This window comes from Silene latifolia, chromosome 11 (assembly GCF_048544455.1).
Source record: "Silene latifolia isolate original U9 population chromosome 11, ASM4854445v1, whole genome shotgun sequence".
Taxonomy (NCBI): Eukaryota; Viridiplantae; Streptophyta; class Magnoliopsida; order Caryophyllales; family Caryophyllaceae; genus Silene; species Silene latifolia.
The window spans coordinates 23,770,913-23,791,014 of NC_133536.1; the positions used below are offsets into that span (position 1 = coordinate 23,770,913).

Below are 20,102 nucleotides of genomic sequence, written 5' to 3' on the forward strand. Positions count from 1 at the left end.
GTGTGTCCGACGAGTGTCGTGTCCGACACGTATGTCCGACACGAAAACGCCGATTAGGAGAAGTGTCCGTGCAACCTAGTCTATGACCCATCATAAAGAAAACCCACTAAATTAATAAATGGTAAGAGTAATTGACCGACATTTATTAAAAGTCTTGAAAGCAAATTAAATAATTTGAAAATTGGATTAATACCATACGTCACTGCCGATGTAAGAGTTGCTTCGCTTTGTTAAAAGTTCGAATAATTTGGGTATCTTCCTATACGAACTTGGAAAATTTAATCGAGTCATTTTATGATAGCATAAATGCAGGGTATACTGTATAATTATACGGAGTAGTAATATACTCAACTACTCTTTTGCTCTATACTTAATACAGAGTAACTTTTTTTTTTTTTTTTTTTTGACAATGGCGGTAAAAAATTACTCATACTCTTGCTGCCTGAGCAATTGAGTGAGCAATCTTATTAAGAGACCTAGGACAATGACTTATAGAAAAGCAGTGACAAGAAAAAGATAACATTCTAATGCTATGAAGGATAGTCACGATATTGAGATCATAATCAACCGCTTCCCCAACTTGTAGTGCAAGACTTAAACAGTCAGTGGTAGCATCAATGTGAAGGAAGCCCAGAGCAAGAGTATCTTGAACAGCAAGCTTCAAAGCCCAAGCTTCAGCCTGGATGGATGGAGGAAGCTGCCCAAAAGTTTGCCTGGCCAAAACGGATCCTATCACCATCCATGTTTTGGAGGAACCAACCCGCCGTAGCTTTAAAGTCTGCAGTCCAGGAAGCGTCACACTTAAGACGAACTGCATCAGTGCAGATTTTGGATCCAACAATGAAGCAAGGAAAATGATTTCTAATTTTAAAGAAATTGTTATAATCAGAAGAAACAACAAAGGAAAGTTGGCGACGTCCGAGAATAATGGTTTTCTGCGCCTCACAATTATCATTCGCATCAATAATAAGTTGATCAATAGCCCACCGAAAAAACAAGTTGCAGCCATTGAAAGTCCTAGAACATCTCAGACACCAAATACGCCATAGAGTGCTAACGAATAAGGAGATAGCCTCGTCCATTTTCCTTTTGCAGAAGAAAGAAATCCAATTGGTAATCCACTGCCGGATAGGTATAGGAAAACCAGAATCGCATCTAATCCCCAGAGGAGAAGCAGCCCAAAGACGCATAGAAAACGGGCAATCTCGAAAGAGGTGAGACAAAGTTTCCACATGATGGAGAATTGGATCACAAAAGTGACAGAGGTGATCCCAATCAAGGTTGCGCCTCTCAGCCTCCCTTCCACAAGGTAATGAGTTGGACAAGATTTTCCATAAGAAAACCTTCCACTTGTTCCACTCCACCAAAAACGTGCAAGCAAAGAATCAATCTTTGAACACACTCTTACCGGCATTTTAAATGCCGATAGAGAGTAAATGGATAGTGAAGATAGAAACAGAGGAAATAAGTGTCAGTCTCCCAGCTGGAGATAAGTAAGAGTTGTTCCAAGAGAGAATTCTCCTTTTAACTTTATCAACCACACTAGCAAAAATTTCCTTCTTACTAGCACCAAACTCCGTAGGTAGACCCAAGTAGATACCCATGTTTTATTACCAGGAGCATTAAGAATATGTAGACATTTCTTTGAGTTTCTTAAGGTACAATTTGGACTGAAAGTGATAGTGGTTTTATTCGAATTTATTTGTTGTCCTGAGGCATTACAAAACGACACCAGAATAGATTGCAGCTGTTGACAAGCCTTTGGGTGTGCATCAATGAAGAAAATAGCATCATCAGCAAAAAATAAGTGTGAAATAGGAGTCGCTGCTTGGCAAATACGGACCCCTTTTAGACTGCCCTTATTTTGAGCATGGCAAAGGCACTGAGATAGCACCTGTGTGCACAGAGCGAAAATAAACGGAGATAGCGGATCACCTTGACGAATTCCCACAGAAGGCTTGAAAATTTTCCCAGGTGTTCCATTAACTAAAACTTCATCACAAATTCTTGTTTCAGACCGACACTCTTGGTCTTATTTGTCAGACGGATAAAATGTTGCCATTTTTTAAGAAAATGTAACCAATTAATTCACAAAATGTTATGACTAGAGGTGTCATTTTTTACCCTGAAAATGATGTGAACAATAATGGTAACATGTTATAAAAAAATAACAACATTTTATTGTAAAATAATGACATGTTACCCGTTTTATTTCAGACCAAAAATAATGGTCTTAAAAAAAACGAACTGAAACTTCATAAGTAGGGATGTCAATGGGGCGGGGTGGGTGCGGAGGAGGGGTAACCCGCACCCGCCCCGCGAGTCTATAATGCGTACCCACACCCGCCCCGCGACCCGTGGCGGGTTGAACTTTTCAAACCCGTCCCCGCCCCGCGGGGACCCGTTGACCCGCCAAATTACCTATCTCCTCATAAACAATTTTTAAAAATATAAATCTAAAATCTAAAATATACTAGTCGTACTACTTATACAAATAAGTTTTCGCAAAATATACATTCAATTAACTAGTACACACGTTTTTCAAACCATGAAAGAGTTTTACAAACAATGAAACGCATGTCCAAAGTAAACAAAGCTGCTTGATCAAATTAACAGAGCTTCACTCATTGTTCCCTCAAATCATCTAAAGCTCCGTTAGCATTCTTACCAAGTATCATTGGTTTGGGCTTTTTATCCTCTTAGCTTGTTATAATTTTCTTTTATTATTATAGTATAATTACTACTACTTATTATAGGTGGGTTGGTGATTTGGAGATGAGTGAGGCGGGTATAAGCGGAGCGGGGACATGCGGAGCGGGGCGGGCGGGGTGGGTGTGGGGCGGGGTGGGTATGGGGCGGGTTTCATGTGATACCCATCCCCGCCCCACGACCCGCGACGAATGATACTTTTGAAACCCATCCCCGCCCCATGACCCGTCAAATCATTACCCGCGCCCGCCCCAAGTGGGGCGGGTGCGGGGCGAGACCCGCCAAAACCCGCCCCACTGACATCCCTATTCATAAGAGACTGAGGAAATACACTTTACTCTATGCTAAACTCTCATTGATAATGAGGTTATTGTTTAATTATTTTACGTGAAATTTACTATAAACCGGTCCAATATAAAAAAATCACTACTTTGTTTTGTAGTATTTTATTATATGAAAAAAAAGTACACAATTGTATTCATATGAGAAATATTGTTACCAAGAGATAACTTCATACAAGAAAAGGTAGGTTAAAGAACTGAGGTTCAACAGGACAAGTTAGGACTTGACCCAAATAAGTGGACTAACAGTCTAGTACCCAATCATCACTCGGGCTGAGGACCCGACTTTAATGCCCAACACGAATTGACTCGTTTTCATCTTAAGTTATATATTGTCCTAGTGCCGTCTTAAGAGAAACTTACTTACGGATCGAATACCTAGCTTGATTTCTCTATGTATGTACTGTGTACATATATAATTATTGTCCAAAAAGCTTCGAAATTTAATAATGAGAAGGTGACAACATAGAAATGAAAATCATCTTGACTTCTTCCAAACTACCTATATATAATCACAATTACACAAAATCATCAAAAACCAAAACACTTTTAACAATTCACATAAAAGAAGGAAAAAAAAAAAAAAAAAAAACAGAGATCAAATGACAGAGGGAAATTGTGAGGTGAAGGTGTTAGGAGCATGGCCAAGCCCATTTGTAATGAGGCCAAGAATTGCACTAAACTTGAAAAATGTTGAATATGATTTCATTGTAGATTTTATGAAACCCAAAAGCGAGCTTTTGCTTAAATCGAACCCGGTTCACAAGAAAATCCCTGTTCTGTTGCATAATGACAAACCAGTTTGTGAATCTAATTTGATTGTTCAATACATTGATGAAGCTTTCTCATCTGGGTTGTCCATTCTCCCCTCTGATCCCTACGATCGCGCTGTCCATCGTTTCTGGGCTGCTTATATTGATGACAAGGTACTTTAGTTTTTTTGTTTGTGCATAAGTTGTACCAACTTGTTATCGAGAGACCATTTTTTTTGTAGTCTTCTATATTGTTGTAGACTTGTGAGAGACGGCCTTTATATGTTTCAATTTGTTATTGATCACGATTGATACGTATTAGCTTTAGGCCTATAGACTACTTTAGACTATTTAGTGAATAGTGATACAAATTTTCCGTGCCAGGCATGAATGTCACAAATTCTTATTTGTGACTCGTTAGAAACTTGTGACGAAGAAGTGTATTCATTTGACTCCCTACCATCCAAATTAAAGGTAGCACTTACTTTTTGGCACTATTTATGGTCGTAGGGAATCTTTGATATTATTATTAATCTATAAAACAAAATATAGTCATACAAGAGTTGTTTTTATTTATTGTCATGAATTCTATAAGAATATTAAGTTTTTATAATTTTTAATAAAGTTTAATTAAAGATATTTCTCGACAAGTGTGAATGTGTGATAAAGGGACTGTATCTTTGGTTTGAATGAGAGGATATATGATGATAAAAGAAAAATTCTTACGTCTTCCGGGAGTACCGTACTCCTTACACTTAAAACTAATCCACCAAATAAAATATAATAATAACTTGGGTATAAAGAGTACGGTACTCCCGGAGTACACAAGAATTTTTCATGATAAAATGTATAGTTTCTCTTGTTTAATAACATGAGTGATGTACTCATGACTAATGAATGAGTAATGACTAATTGACTAGTGTATTTAAAGCTGCAAATCACAATCCTCCACACAAGTTGAAGTTGACCAACTTGGGTGTATTAACTAATACACAAATTTTCATTATATCCGTCTATAGTTATCTATGGGTTAATTATCCACTCATTTTAAGCATAAGACAAGCAACAAGTTACATGGAGGGGCCTAAAAATGTCACTATTTTAAGCATATTTAACTCGTCTTTCACTTTAGATGGATATATCCGTCTACTAGTTTTATACCCGTATAAAAAATATACGGGTCGTAATAGCAGACGTTATCATTAGATACATAAGCATATAGTTGAGCATGATTAAGTGTTAAATACCGTAACAATATAAATAGTCAAATTTGGAGATTCGAATATTTGATAAATATTAGATTTGAATATCAGATAATATACAACCGTATTTTATTAGAATTATATTTTAGGTATTTGACATGTTAGACCCGTTAAATGTATGTAAATTGCAACATTTTATGTAAATTGTGACATTTTAACTTATATTTTAACATAAATAGTTAAAATAGGAATATGAGATAAAAATCGGATAGGAGGAAATGGGTTAAGTAGAGAGAGTAATTAAATAGAATAGAAAACATGAGGGGACCCACATGTTGAAACTCAACAACCAATGGGAACTCTTTAAAAACTCGGCTTTTATACTATGTAGATAGTGAAACTAATTGAATAAAACTTCACTGTCCACCTGTCAAAAAAAAAAAAACTAATAAAACTGTTTGGGTAGGTGCCGACTGCCGAGCCTCCGCATTCCGCAACAATGGAATTCCCTATATTTTGTCTCTCTTTCTTATTCGTCCACCTCATTTTCCAGTAATTTTCCCATCTACCCTCCTCAATTTATAACTATATTTAGAGCATCTGCAAAGGTAGGGAGCTAACCTCCTCATATGCCTCTCTCTTCTCAAATGGGGAACCCCATTATTGCACACCCCCTCCCAACAAATGGGGCTCCTCTATTTGTAGGGAAGGTCCCAAAGAATAAGTAAGGTGTTTTGAGTTGCTTTTGGGGAGGAGTCCCAAATTTTTGGGTGTAAATTAATATTGTTGGAGAACCCAATTATTGCATAGATGTAAATATAAATTGTGGAGGGTAAAATGGAAAAGTTAGTGGAAAATGAAGTGGACGAATAAGAGAAGGAAAAAGAAAATATAGGAAGTCTCACCTTTGCGGATGCTCTTAAGCAATAATGAGGTTCCCCAATGACACATAAAATTTTGGGAACATCCCCAAAGGGAACACAAGTTACCCTTACTTTTTGTTGGGAAGCTTCTCTAAAAATGGTGGAGGCTCAAATTATGGGAAGGTTGGTGCATTAGTGATGTTACCCATATGAGGAGAGATGGTGCATATGGGGAGCTATTTTTCCACATTTGCGGATGCTCTTAGCCAGTTACTTAACTCTTGTAGGGTTTAAAACCGCATGCGCAAATCATAGTACTTCCTCTGTTCTCATATTATCTATCCATTTTATTAAAACTAGTGTAGTTCCCATGCTATAACACGGTATTTTTAAGATGGAATTTATAAAGAGGAACTTTTAATAAAATTATTTGCATAAATTAAAGTTACTTTTAATCTAATGTTATAATATACTAAATATAATAATAGTAAGGAGATAGAAAATAAAGTTTACTATTAATAATAACACTATAATGTTAAATCGATAAAGGGGAACTAATTTATGAAATTAAGTTAGATGTAAAATCTAGTTAAAAAACCTATTAGCCTTATTAAGAAAACTGATAAAAATAATATACTACGCGTCTAAAAAGACAATTTACAAATTATTAAAACTAACATTTTCACTTTCTATTTCCTATAAGAAAATACATAAAAATTGTTATACATTATTTAAAAAATACTCCCTACTCCATATTACTAAAATAAAGATTTCATAATTCGAGAGTGTAATTGATATGCTGTAAAATTGCATAATATAGTAGGGGGTAATTGATTGTGATTGCATATTTTCGGGATAATATTGTAAAGATTGCATAATTTGAGAGGTTGTTTCCATGTATAGGATTGCATTTATTCGAAAAGTCAAAGCATATATTTGTTTCCATATATAGGTTTTCAATTGATTCAAATCATACGTTAGACTTGACGCAAAAACAAATTTGATTTAGTAAAAGTCGGCGGCCCAACTTAGATTGGCCCATCAAAGAGTAGTGTAAGTTAGGCGGGAAAACTACTTGAGAATTTTATTTTCTTAGTAGTAAGGGAGATACTACACTTATATATTCAACAAATGGGTAGATTATATGAGAACGGAGGAAGTATAAGATTGTTGTATAAAATGAGATCAATTAAAAACTTATCATTTTATGTAAAAAAATGATCATTTTGATAATTACTACTTTTGTACTACAGTGTTTTAAGAACTATTACCAAAATAATTTTCGTTTAAAAACTACTCCCAGTAAGTTTGAATTTTTTATAAAACACTACCAAGTCTCATCCAAACCTCAGTAAAACACAATCTCGGCCATTTATTTTTGACTTTTTATCTTAGGTTGTACATTTTATCCTTTTAACACTACCAACACTATCATTTGTCAATCATTTTGGGAAAAAATCACTTTAACCTAGTTTCATCTAATTCACCTATCTAAGGTAAAAAAGTTGTAAACTTCATCAAAATAACCGGTTAAAGCGATAAAATTTACTACATAAAATGGAAATTCACAAATAAATGGCTGAGATTGTGTTTTATTGGGTTTAGATAAGATTTGGTAGTGTTTTTTTTTCTTTAAAAAAAAAAATCAAACTTATTGGTACTAGTTTTTAAACGAAAATTATTTTGGTAGTATTTCTTAACACAGTGTAGTATAAAGATAGTAGTTATAAAAAAAAACCCTAAAAAGTAATTACTTTTTATTATTTTATAATGACCACTATTTAAAAGTGGTCGCTTTTTAACGTAAAATGGTCAAAATGTATATATCATAAAGTAATACTTATTGCCTCATCATACAATGTCTGCAACTCTCCACATAATAACTAACTACTGTAGATCTCCGTGCTACAGCACGGTATTTTTTAGTTTTGTTTTATAAAGAGACATTCTCATTAAATTAATTGCATAAATTAACTGTACCTTTAATGTTATAATGTACTAATATAATCTTAGTAAGAGGTAGAAAATGATAGTTTATTTATTTTTGTCTTAAACCATTTTTATATTACTTTACTATAAAAATTAACTCTATAATGCTATATCATTGCATGAAACTAATTTATGATATTAAATTTCAATTAAGTGATGTAAAAATGTAGTCTAATTAAAACGCATATAAAGCTTATAAAAAAACAGGTAAAAACAGTATACCACACACTTAAAAAGATGATTTACGAATGAGTAGACTAATATTTTTTTTTTAATTAAAAAAATACATTAGAATTGTTACGTCCTTTAAAATATAAACCATATTTAGAGTGTAACTGATGAAAGATAATATAAAAAACAAGTCTACGTAATTTTAAGGTGTAAGTGATGACAATAATTATGTTAAAGACTGCATAAGAAGTATGTTTCCGTAATTTTAGAGTGTAACTGATAAAGAATAATATTTATAGAATTGAAAATGATTGTATAATAAATTATGGATTTTAATGAAAAAGTCATAAATATGAATTTTAATTAAAAGATTAGAGTTTAATTATAAGAATATATTAATTGAAAAGATATAATGTAATTAAAAAAAAATTACTTGTTACCTTATTTAGCTAGATGCTTTTTGGAGGGAAAACTAAGAGAATTTTTATTCTCTTAGTAGTAGGGGGATTATTAACTACTTCTACTAACCATCGTCATACCACAATATACGTTATTAAATACTCTTAGGTCTTGTTTGGATATCAAATTTAGAAGGGAAAGAGAGGAGAGGAATAGAGGAAAGGGAAAAAAGATGGGAAAAGAGGCGTGAGTGTTTGGATATAATTTTCTTTTAAATTTTTTCTATTATAGAGAGCTTTTGATTTGTCTTGAAGGAGGGAAAATGAATCCATCTAAATCTCTCGATTCATTTTCCTATAGACTTATTTGCTATCTAAACAAGGGATTATAAATCCTCTATGCTCCCTCCTTTTCCTTTTACTCCAAATCTCTCTATCCAAAAGGGCTTCTTTGGATCACACATTCTCATTTGTGACGGCCATATCCGTCGCAAGCATGCGACGGGTCAAGTACTACACATGTGTGGTAGATAAGACAAAAGCAGAATGCCTAGGGAGTAACAATCTGTTTTGTCGTATTTATCCACATGGGTAGTATTTGACCCGTCGCAAGCTTGTGACGGATATACCCGTCACAAGGGAGACTTGCTTTATTTGGATAGCAAAATAGGATAGGAGGGAAAAGGAGGGGAGAGGGAAGGGAAAAGGAGGGAAGAGGGAAGGGGAAGGAGGATGGAGGAGGTGATTTTCTCACCAAATTTTGCCTTTGTTGGTGGAGAAATAAATTGCCTTGTAGGAGGGAAATAAAGGGATCCATTTTCCTTAGGAGTGAGCAAAACTGGATATCTGATACGGTTTTGGAAGCCGTATCGGATATCCGGTTTTTTAAAACTCCTTTTTTAGTATCCTTATCTAATACGGTTTTTCCGTATATATATGGAAACCGTATATCCGGTTTTTCCGTATATACGGAAACCGTATATCCGAAAACCGTATATCCGGTATCCGGTTTTCAACCTCACTTGTGTAATTTAATAAGGAGTATATTTTTTCTTTTCTATGTGTGATTGTTGGTTTTTTTTAGTAACTTAAAAATGTTTTAAAAAAATTATAAGAGTAAATAATTTATAAAGTTTAATACTAATAAGGTTTAATCACCAACATATTGGATATTTTGTGATTTATGTATATATTTTACTCCCTCCATACCAGACCAATGGTAACATTGACCGTTTTGCCACTATTCATTAGGGGTGAGCAAAAATATACGATACGGTTTCATAGTACGGATACGATACGGTATACGGTTTGAGTTATACGGATTTCCGTATATACGATACGAAAATCCGTATATACGATACTGTTTTTTTAAAACCGTACCGTATCAGGGTCGGGCAAAAACGAAACCGTATATACGGTTTCTGACACGGTTTGAAGCTTTTGTATTAAAAAATAAAACAATGCAAAATTCCTCTTTTCACTCCACTCTTTTAATATTTTTTACGACTTTTTCACTAACTTATCTCAATAAACAAAAATCAGCCCTTTATAAGAGGTGATCATGTTAGAAGTAATTATTAGCTCTTGAATAATTACAATGCTTAATTGGGCATTTATCACCAAACCGTATCCGTATATACGGATTCCGTATACACGGTTTTTTCGGGTATCCGAAAACCGTATATACGGTTAAACTGTATCGGATCCGTATAGCGATTTTTGGGATTTTTAAAACCGTATACCCGATACGGTTTTCAAAACCGTATCGGGTACACGGTTTTGCTCACCCCTACTATTCATGGTCGTAGGGAATTTTCGATATTATTCTTAATCTATAAAACAAAATATAGTCATGTGAGATCTTGTTTGATTTATCGTCATGAATGCTATAAGAATATCAAATTTTTATAATTTTTAATAATGCGTAACAAAAGATATTTACGTTGCAAAACATGTCTCGACAAGTGTGAAAAAGCCAATGTTACCATTGGTGTGGTATGGAGGGAGTAATATTTTATTATAGAAAAAAGGCAACCGTATATTCGGTTTCATATTTTGCCGATCCTTATCCAATACGGTTTTTAAAGAACCGTATCAGATATCCGGAAATCCGTATCGGATATCCGGAAATCCGTATAATTAAATTCGTATAGCGTATCAGATACGTATAATAAAACCGTATCGTATTATTTTGCTCAGCCCTAATTTTCCTTCCCCTTAAAATCCCTTCACCCCATTTTACTAACTAAACAAAAGATTTCTCATCCCTCAAAATTCTTCTCCTCCTTTTCCTTCAAAATCCCCTTATCCAGGGTGTATTCGAATAGGAAAAAAAGGAGGAAGGGAGGAAGGGAGGGAATGAGAATGGAGGAGACAAATTTTAATTATGTTGGTGAGGAAATAATTTGCCTTATATGAGGGAAATAAAGAGATCATTTTTCCCTCCCCTCCAAATCTTTCTACATTTATTTTACTAATCAAACAATGAATTTTTTATCCTTTCAATTTCATCTCCTCCCTTTCTCTCTAAATTACTCAATGCAAAAACACCCTTAGCATTTAGTAGGAAGATACTAAGATAGTCAAACCAATTTGTGTTAGTATAAAGTAGGAAACTAAGATAGATAGATAGTCATACCATTGTAAGCATTCAATTTATTTAATTTTTGTGGACGAGTAACTTATTTAATTTATATATATCTAACAAAACGTGTACTTAGTCGTATTATAGTAGGGGGAAGGGAAGGATTTGAACCTATCATCCCTATTATCCACAATACCTCTATCTTCACCATAATATAATTTGTACTACTTACGTCAATAAACATAATAATTAAATTGTTTGGATTACAGTGGTGTCCAGTTTTGATGACAATAGTCAGGGCTGAAACAGCAGAAGCAAAGGCAACAGCTTTAAAGCAACTTAAAGAAGGGACCATCCTACTTGAGGATGCGTTTGTGAAGCTAAGCAATGGGAAGCCCTTTTTCGGGGGTGACAAAATCGGGTATGTTGACATTGCTTTTGGGAGCCTCCTTAGCTGGGTCCGGATGTTGGAGAGGAATAACAATGTCAAGCTCTTAGATGAGGCAATCAGTCCTTCTCTTGTAGCTTGGGCTGACAAGTTTTGTGCCGATGAATCCGTTAAGGATGTTATGCCTGATACTGATGAGCTTGTTGAGCTTGTTAAGATCATGCTAGCTAAGATTAATCCAACCTCTTCCACTTAGATTAATCTATCTATGTGTTGACTGTTGATGGTATTATTCATAATGATCTTCTGTCTCATTTTGTGTCATATCTTCCGTTGGCTGCTTTTCGATTTTTATAAATTAAGACAATGTTAGGTGTCTCGTGAGTTTCACATTTCTTTTCTTTCTAGTAGAAGATTGTACTTTCAGTATATTTGTTGCGAGTCTATTGCTTTTTTCGTCATAAATTGTTGTATTTTGGTAATAAAAAAGATCATCACTTTGGTACTTTGGTTTGATAGGCTGTTCGTTGCATGAATTAATTAATTATTGTTAAGTTCTTAAATTACTTTTAGTCCTTATTAGAATTTGAAATTCAAATTTTGATAAAAGGAGAGCAAAATATCTAAGTAATTTACAATATTATTCCAGGTGTCGCTCAATTTAAGTCACACCCTATAATACCTCGTATTTATGAAAGTGAATACTTGATCGAATAAAGGGTCCACTCGGCCGAGTGCAACTCCACTTGACCGAGTGGAGGACCGAGTACCCTTGGGCAGTGGGCTGGATGCCTGGAAAAATGGTCGGATCTTTCATATACATTTGTCAAGTCGGATCATATCGGTTCAGATCAAGACGGGTCTCGATCAGCTTTTGTGCCTGGTTTGACTCATTAATTCATTACCGGGTCAATTTTCTCCGATTATTGATATACCTCACAACAAACCCATAAAACTCAGCTCTGATAGTCAATCGGCCCTCTATATTGCTCGCAATCCGGTCTTTCACAACGCACAAAATACATTGAACTGGATTGCCATTTTATAAAGATGAAATTCGGAAGGGTACAATTGCTACTAGTTATGTCCACACGAAGCAACTACTTGCAGACATATTCACTAAAGCCCTCGGTCGTACCTCATTTGACGATCTTCTATCCAAATTGGGCGTCTCGGCTCTCCACGCTCCAACTTCAGGGGTATTATTTACAAGGCAATATTTGCTCCTCCATATTCTTTCCTTGTATATATATTTTGTAGCTGTTACCTTGATTATATAGCGTAATAGCTCGATTATGTATTTGCATATATAGGATGATATAGCTACTATACAAAGCACGATTCTTTACTCAATTTGTCAATGCAACTCGATTCTTAATATATATGCACCTCTCTAAAACAACATTATAATCACACAATTACACAAAATCATCCAAACAAAAACACATTTCTTCAAGAATTCACATCAAATGGGAGAGGGAAATTGTGAGGTGAAAGTGTTAGGAACATGGCCAAGCCCATATGTAATGAGGCCAAGAATTGCACTAAACTTAAAATCTGTTGAATATGATTTTATTGTAGAAACTATGTTCCCCAAAAGTGACCTTTTACTTAAATCGAACCCCGTTTACAAGAAAATCCCGGTACTGTTTCATAATGGCAAGCCAGTTTGTGAATCTAATGTGATTGTTCAGTACATTGATGAAGCTTTCTCATCTGGGCTGTCCATTCTCCCCTCCGATCCCTACGATCGCTCCGTCCATCGTTTTTGGGCTACTTATGTTGATGACAAGGTACTTTTGTTTTTTGTTTGTGCATATAAGTTGTACTAATTTGTTATCGAGAGACCATTTTTCTGTACCCTTCTATGTTGTCATAGACGGTCTTTATTTGTCACAATTTGTTATTGGTCATTATTAATACAGACTATTTTAGACTATTTAGTTTAACATAGTACTAATTTTGTTATCAAGAGACCATTTTTCCTCGAGTTTCAACTTTCAAGTAACTCTAAACTCAAAAGTCATGGGACTATGGGAGTGCTCATATATTTTGTACCAGTAATTATTGTGTGAGACGGTATCACACTCTTTTATTAATTAATAACAATATATGAATGAATTTTTATTGAAAAAGGACTTTCTCACGTTGAAGACCGTCTTATTTTAAAATTTATGATTTTGTATTACGTATATTAATGAGCACAATAATTAAATTGTTTGAATTACAGTGGTTCCCAGCTTTGATAACAACAATCAAAGCCGGAACACCAGAAGCAAAGGCAACAGCCTTTGAGCAACTCAAAGAAGGGACCATCCTACTTGAGGAGGCATTTTTGAAACTAAGTAATGGGAAGCCCTTTTTCGGAGGTGACAAAATCGGGTATATCAACATTGCCTTTGGGAGCGTCCTTGGTTGGGTCCGAGTGTCGGAGATGAATAACAATGTCAAGGTGCTTGAGGAGGCAATCGCTCCTTCTCTAGTAGCTTGGGCTGACAAGTTTTGTGCTGATGAAGCTGTTAAGGATGTTATGCAGGATACTGATGAGCTTGTTGAGTTTGTTAATACCATGTTGGCTAAGAATAAGCCACCCTCTTCCACTTAGATTTATCAATCCTTAATGGTGATGGTATTATTCTTAATGATCCTCTGTCTTATTTTGTGCCGTATCTGTATTAGTTACTTTTCGATTTCAATATATGAGTTTTTATATATCTTTTTCTTTCTTGTAGAATATTGTACTTCCAATTTGTTGCGACTTTGTTCCTTTTTTCGTCATATGTTGTATTTGTTACTCCGTAATAAAAAAGATCGTCATCAATTTGGTACTTTAGTTTGAATTATTTGATTTTGTGTTGTTATATGGGTTTGCTCCTCTCAATCTTAGCCAAAACGTACATTTAGTTACTCCGTATTTAGTTCGACTAGGTGTTGACATTCTACATTGACTTGGTTTGGAGAAATTCGAGAGTTGAAATTCGAATTGAGTTAAAATTTGATGGAGTCGCCATGGAATTTTATGGGGGTTCGAACATATATTGAAACCCACTTTGCACTCTAAAGTCTAGACAATAAATCTCAAAGCAATTTTGACGTATAATGCTTGAAGCCCTTGGGGTTCGTCCCTTGCATTCTACATCTAGAATGTCTCCTTGACCCTAAAATTCGGACTTCAGAAGCTAAAGATTTTGAGTGATGGATGAGGGTACAATATTTTTGGTAATACGTTACGGTTCTGGTAAATTTTGTTTGCTTTGTTACTTAATGACACAATTATTAGTTGAATAGATTACTTTTAATCGGTAGAATGAGAAGAAATAATCAATACATTAGATCTATTAAATTTTGGCTAATATATAAATTTTCAATGGAAAGATAATCACTTTAGCAATCTGAAGTTCCTCCTTAGTCCTTACTCCTTACATCTTCAACTAGGTCTTTACATCACGACGCTCGTTCAACTTGGTTAACTCCGAATCAAAGAAGGTCGTACAAATCTACATGAACTCACTCAAAACAACTCATAAAAGAGTATGGAAAAAGTGGTATCATAATAACATAATGAAAGCTACCTCTAATCTCGTAGGAGCAATACATCGTGCATCACGACTCTCATAATCAACATGGCTTGCTTCCGTATCAAAGAAAGCGAATTGGCGTATTTTGGTGAACCTATTTTAGAAGAGGACGCTGAAACGGGGAATTGTTGAGGGATATTAATTTGTAACTTGGATGTATTTCGGGAAATGTAGCAAACTTGGGATTATTTCTGTAAATTTTCTCAACCACACCGCAATATAACAACATATTAATCACGACATATATTATTTTTAGGCATACTTCAGTCAACTGCACGCCATCTTACATAAATGAGTACATGTTTGTGCAAAACCCGACTTATACAAGCATTTGTAAGTACTCATAATACTCCGTAAGCAATTTGAAGGCTGACAATTACGTTATGAAGCTCTCAGTCATCAATACTAAAAACATCCAACCCAAAAGTCATCCATTTAACTCCAGCAAAAATTGAAAATGCCGAAGATTCCCAAAAGGGAATAAATGTATATAACTGTGTTCTGAAATAATCGCTATCTAATCAAGAGTTCCATTTAATCGCCTCTTGACATGGTGAATTTATTTGACAAACAAAATTTGAATGTTCATGAAACAAAATTCGGATCAAAGTCCTCCTTTGATCTCTACTACACAAAAGATGAATCGATGTGTTGCATTGATTAGGCAGTGGATTCCTTGAGATATGCAATGAGGTCCGCGCGGTCCTGAGGCTTCTTCAAACCGGGGAACACCATCTTAGTACCGGGAATGTACTGCATTGTTTACACGAGTTAGTGAAGACCAATGCAGAAAACAGTCGTGGGCAAGAAGGGAAATGTATTACCCGTGACAGGTTTGTATCACCCGTGACAGGTTTGTCGGTTCTACTTTCATGCGGAGAACTACATCGCTAAGTCAAGAAAGGCGGGAGAAAGAAAGGGTGGATAGAAGAAGATTAGCTTGAGTTCTGTGAGAAATTTATTTAAAACATACCTTCTTTGGGTTCAGCAAGTAGTCATACAGCGTGTCTTCTCCCCAATGGACAGCCTTGTTCTTGTTGGCAGCAGAGTAAGAGTAACCAGCAGCAGTCCCCGACTGCCTCCCGAAAAGGCCATTTAGGTTTGGACCCAAATGACACGTCAGTACAGCATGGATGTATACAACTTTATCCCTATGTTAGAAAACACCAACAAGTTGTTCCCAAATGACTCAAAATTGCTCCAGCTTCATATAGAGTATAAATGAGGGACGAGCACCTCCTCTCTAAGGCATGAACTATTTCAAGTCCGTATTAGTTAGGAGATTGGAAAGAAACAACGAGAGTAACACACTAATGCAAGATATCGGTCAGAAAAATAGAAAGACCTAGCATAGTGATGATTAGCTAGCGTCCACGGAAAAGGAACAAAGAGAGTAACACAAGAACGCAATACACAAGTAAAAGTTACCACAAGCTTTCCAACACACATATCAGTATCCTCAGCTACTAAAAGTCCAACATCATTGCAGTTCTATTGCCTGAATGAAACTCTCAGAGATCATCATCTTAAAAACACACTAAGTCTACCACATATTCTCTCCCTTGAAACAAAATTAAACTCTCTACTAGATCAGTTTAACTTTCCACTGAAAACAACAAGCAGCTAAGTCCTCACTTTTAGATAACCTAAGATTATTCAAAATCACAAACAGCTAGATCTCCTCTGTTAATAAAAACAGGTAAATAACCTTACAACTTTAGTTGAAACAACAAACAACGTGTAACAATAAGATTATTCGAAATCACGAAGACCTTGATAACTTTGCTACTCCATTCACAGGACAACCATATGGCAACTACAAGGAATATTAAGGCCTAGTTTCAATACCAAAAGGGGAGGGAAGGGGGAAAGAGGAAATGAAAAGGGAGAAAAAGAACAAGGAGGCGGAATGAAGGGAGTTAGTTTTCCCTCTTAATCATTATTGGAGGGACATAACGAGATCCATTTTCCCTCCCCTCCAAATCGCTTCACCTCCAAATCATCATACAGAAAACACTAATTTTACCCAACATAGGCACATATTCTCTCCCTTGAAACAAATTTAGCCTCTCCACTAGATCAGTTTACACTTCCACTCAAAACAACAAACAGCTAGGTCCTCACACTTAGATAACCTTAAGATTATTCAAAATCACGAAGATTATTAACAGCTAGGTCCTCAAAACAACTCTATTCAAAATAACAAACAGCTAGATCTCCTCTATTAATAAAAACAGCTAAATAACCTTACAACTTTAATTGAAACAACAAACAACGTGTAACAATAAGATCATTCGAAATCACGATGACCTTGATAACTTTGCTATTCCATTCACAGGACAGTAATATGGCAACTACAAGTAATATTAAGGCCTTGTTTCGATAGCGAGAACAAAGTGATTGCGGTATAATCTGCAAGTGCAAAGAACATAAGCAAATTTATGGAATAGCGAGAATAGACTGATTGTGATGACACAAGAAAAACAACTTCAATACTTCAGCAAAGTAATATGTTCATGTACTCCATCCGGACTAGAACTTTTTTAAATTATTACTGTGTATATCGCAACGCAAACTCCGCTCTAAGAGTCTATAGCATTCACCACTGAAAGCATAGATAATGGAGAAAGGATATGGTAGGCATTAGGTGAAACAAACACTCCCTCCGTCCCAATCATTTGTTTACCTTCTTTATTATTTGTGAGAGGTATTGTAATCAAAGATAAACAAATGAATGGGATGAAGGGAATAAACCTTTTATGAACAAGAATCAAAACGATTTAACACAGCAAGAACTTATCCACTGACCTCACCAAACAAAAGTATTAATGTCACTGAAATGAGGATGGCACCCCAAGCTGTAACCAAACTATCCATGAAAATTGGGAGTGTCTGAAAAAAGATCGCACAATCATAACCTACACACGCTATTAGAATGATGGACTATTATTGCATTCCTGGAAGAATTTACCTCCATGGCGGCAGCATTGCAGATAAGCAAGGTACAGAGTAGTAAATGCTGATTCTTAACAACCGGCAATATTTTCTCTGTCATTAGAATAACACAAAACAGCTATAAGGGCCATTCATATTAAGTGCAATAGAATCTAAGATTATAAAGGACGTGCTAAGAATGACATGAGTCCAATTCAAGTCCCACAGACAAGCAAGGAACAGGACTCGAAAGAAAGGCTTAAAATATCTCGTACTTAGACATATGAGTATATACGGAGTACCCAACATTTTTTAGTTTCTAGTCTAGGATGATGTCTAAAAGACCTTCATATCTACCAACACCAGACAAGAATCATTATATTAGCTTTCCAAAATAAAACCTCAGTAGACTAACAAAACTTTTCAAGTCAAAAACCTGGTTATACATATAAATAGAAACCTATGGCTTGCCGATAATCAAGCAAATGAAGGTAATCTACTTTTGGTCTATTCTTCACACTACCACAGATTCGACCAATGAAACTCCGTCAACCTTGACAATAACTTTTATACACTCTACCCTCGGCGTTGTCATGCATGAGTTTAACTCAACATCCACCTCCAAATTAGGCAAAAAAATCTTTTTGGTGTTGACCAGGAATTCCCCTACCGACAGTTGAGGCAATCTCCTTTGGAGTACTGAAGGCAATTTAATGGATTGACCCCTCCCAAATTTGACTTTTTCATTCGCAAGATTCAGGAATCGAACCCCTGACCACTTGTTTAAAAGATGAGAGCCCTTATCACTCACCGCAGCCAACTTTGGTAGGCGAAATCATATCTAGAAACATGGTAAATTAAGTAAGTTCGTAATATTCCTATCAAAATCAGCTTCCGCACTTGCCACTAGCCATTATAATCAACCTCATATACAACAAAAAACGCAGTCTAAAATTCTCCAGCTTACAAAAATTCAGCAAGTATTCATCAATTAGTCCAGCATTCAATTCATGCAATGACAACACCACTCATCTAACAAAGCATCACAAATTATAGCACAAGACCGTCTTACTGCATGAAACGGTCACTGTACTGATTAAACACTCATTTGTTACTATCATAGTGTAAGACGGTTTTACACGATAATTATTAACAAAACACAGCTGAATACAGTATCGAAAATCACTTCAACTAAACTCAAACATTAATTACACCAAAAGAATTAATAATCAGCAAAATAACGAAATGAAGAATGATCGAATTATACCAGCATATTTGCGATCCTTAGGAGTACCAGATTTAGCAAGAACTTCAAGATCAACAAGACTCAGAGACATAAGACCTAAAGTTAAACCAGACATTAATCCTGCAAATATTACCAGAAATACAATTATTCCAATGTTCAGGAAAAACTTGGTCTCGCAACACGTGTACTCCACCGCCATTACTACTATTCTGATACTACTGTATTATGCTTGTTGTTTATTGAATGTTCGTCGCCATTTTTGTCGGAAGCCCTAGCTTTGAAATTGTTAATTCGAGCTGTGTGTGTTTGTGTGTGTGTGTGAGTGTGTGTGGAACAGAAGTTGAAAGAAAAGAGAGAAATGTGCGTGTGTAAAAAAAAAGGAGAGGACAGGGATAGGATTCGCTTCTTTTTCGGGAAATGGTGACGCGAGTCATTAGAAAGAGTATGGAGAATTTGTTGGGACTTTCGATTAGACCTCACACTTTGACTTGAAACCTTGATATTTGAGGTCGGCCATGTATATCATCCTAGGTCGGCAACGTAAACCGGTCAACTGGATCGAGTACGGGTTATTTTGAATACCGCTAGTCTTGCTATAGACGGATATATCCGTCTATAGCTAAAGACGAGTCAAATAGCTTCAAAGTGGTGACATTTTTTGTCCCCACCACTCCATTTGTTGCTTGTCCTATTAGGAATGTGGTATTGTATTTGGCCCGTTTTTAATTATAGACGGATATGTGCCGTCTATAATAAGATTTTGTGTTTTGAATAATGATCTAAAAGACTAAGGCCTCGTTTGGTTCATGCGGGTGTTGAATTCCTGTGTTAATTTTGCAACTCACTGGAATTCAACTCCCGTATGAAATTCACATGAATTGACAAAAACATGTTTGGTTGCCTTGAAGGAGTTTGTTTTTCCCATGAATTAAACTCCCCCATATTGT

At 35.4% G+C, this 20,102-nt stretch overlaps 3 protein-coding genes across 4 annotated transcripts; 2 read left to right on the forward strand and 1 right to left on the reverse strand.

The window, feature by feature from the left end:
• Nucleotides 1-3,568: 3,568 nt before the first annotated feature.
• Nucleotides 3,569-11,915, forward strand: LOC141613425 (glutathione S-transferase U17-like). The gene is made up of 2 exons (XM_074432158.1): nt 3,569-3,976; nt 11,279-11,915. The coding sequence occupies exons 1-2, from the start codon at nt 3,653-3,655 to the stop codon at nt 11,651-11,653; spliced, it is 699 nt and encodes a 232-aa protein (XP_074288259.1). The 5' UTR covers nt 3,569-3,652; the 3' UTR covers nt 11,654-11,915.
• Nucleotides 11,916-12,478: 563 nt separating this feature from the next.
• On the forward strand, nt 12,479-14,230 carry LOC141613427 (glutathione S-transferase U17-like). The gene is made up of 2 exons (XM_074432160.1): nt 12,479-13,190; nt 13,628-14,230. Exons 1-2 carry the CDS (start codon nt 12,867-12,869, stop codon nt 14,000-14,002), a joined length of 699 nt encoding a protein of 232 aa, XP_074288261.1. The 5' UTR covers nt 12,479-12,866; the 3' UTR covers nt 14,003-14,230.
• A 1,144-nt stretch (nt 14,231-15,374) lies between these two features.
• On the reverse strand, nt 15,375-19,624 carry LOC141611397 (DUF21 domain-containing protein At4g33700-like). Of its 2 annotated transcripts, none has more exons than XM_074429923.1 (5): nt 19,177-19,624; nt 17,947-18,023; nt 17,784-17,867; nt 15,949-16,126; nt 15,375-15,728 (listed from the first exon to the last, which is right to left on the reverse strand). In XM_074429923.1, the coding sequence occupies exons 1-4, from the start codon at nt 19,352-19,354 to the stop codon at nt 16,121-16,123; spliced, it is 345 nt and encodes a 114-aa protein (XP_074286024.1). In that variant the 5' UTR covers nt 19,355-19,624; the 3' UTR covers nt 15,375-15,728; nt 15,949-16,120. The 2 variants fall into 2 exon arrangements, with proteins under 2 accessions (XP_074286024.1, XP_074286022.1); XM_074429921.1 differs by having other exon boundaries at nt 15,949-17,387.
• Nucleotides 19,625-20,102: the final 478 nt, after the last annotated feature.

What these genes read in the sequence shown, in the direction of transcription:
- LOC141613425 (XM_074432158.1), top strand. Translation starts at nt 3,653, where the DNA reads ATGACAGAGGGAAATTGTGAGGTGAAGGTGTTAGGAGCATGGCCAAGC. An exon ending in CTGCTTATATTGATGACAAG is followed by an intron (nt 3,977 to 11,278) that starts GTACTTTAGTTT and finishes TTTGGATTACAG; the next exon opens with TGGTGTCCAGTTTTGATGAC.
- LOC141613427 (XM_074432160.1), top strand. Translation starts at nt 12,867, where the DNA reads ATGGGAGAGGGAAATTGTGAGGTGAAAGTGTTAGGAACATGGCCAAGC. An exon ending in CTACTTATGTTGATGACAAG is followed by an intron (nt 13,191 to 13,627) that starts GTACTTTTGTTT and finishes TTTGAATTACAG; the next exon opens with TGGTTCCCAGCTTTGATAAC.
- LOC141611397 (XM_074429921.1), bottom strand. Translation starts at nt 19,354, where the DNA reads ATGGCGGTGGAGTACACGTGTTGCGAGACCAAGTTTTTCCTGAACATT. An exon ending in GCAATGCTGCCGCCATGGAG is followed by an intron (nt 17,868 to 17,946) that starts GTAAATTCTTCC and finishes ATCTTTTTTCAG; the next exon opens with ACACTCCCAATTTTCATGGA. An exon ending in TAATACTTTTGTTTGGTGAG is followed by an intron (nt 17,388 to 17,783) that starts GTCAGTGGATAA and finishes TTGCACTTGCAG; the next exon opens with ATTATACCGCAATCACTTTG.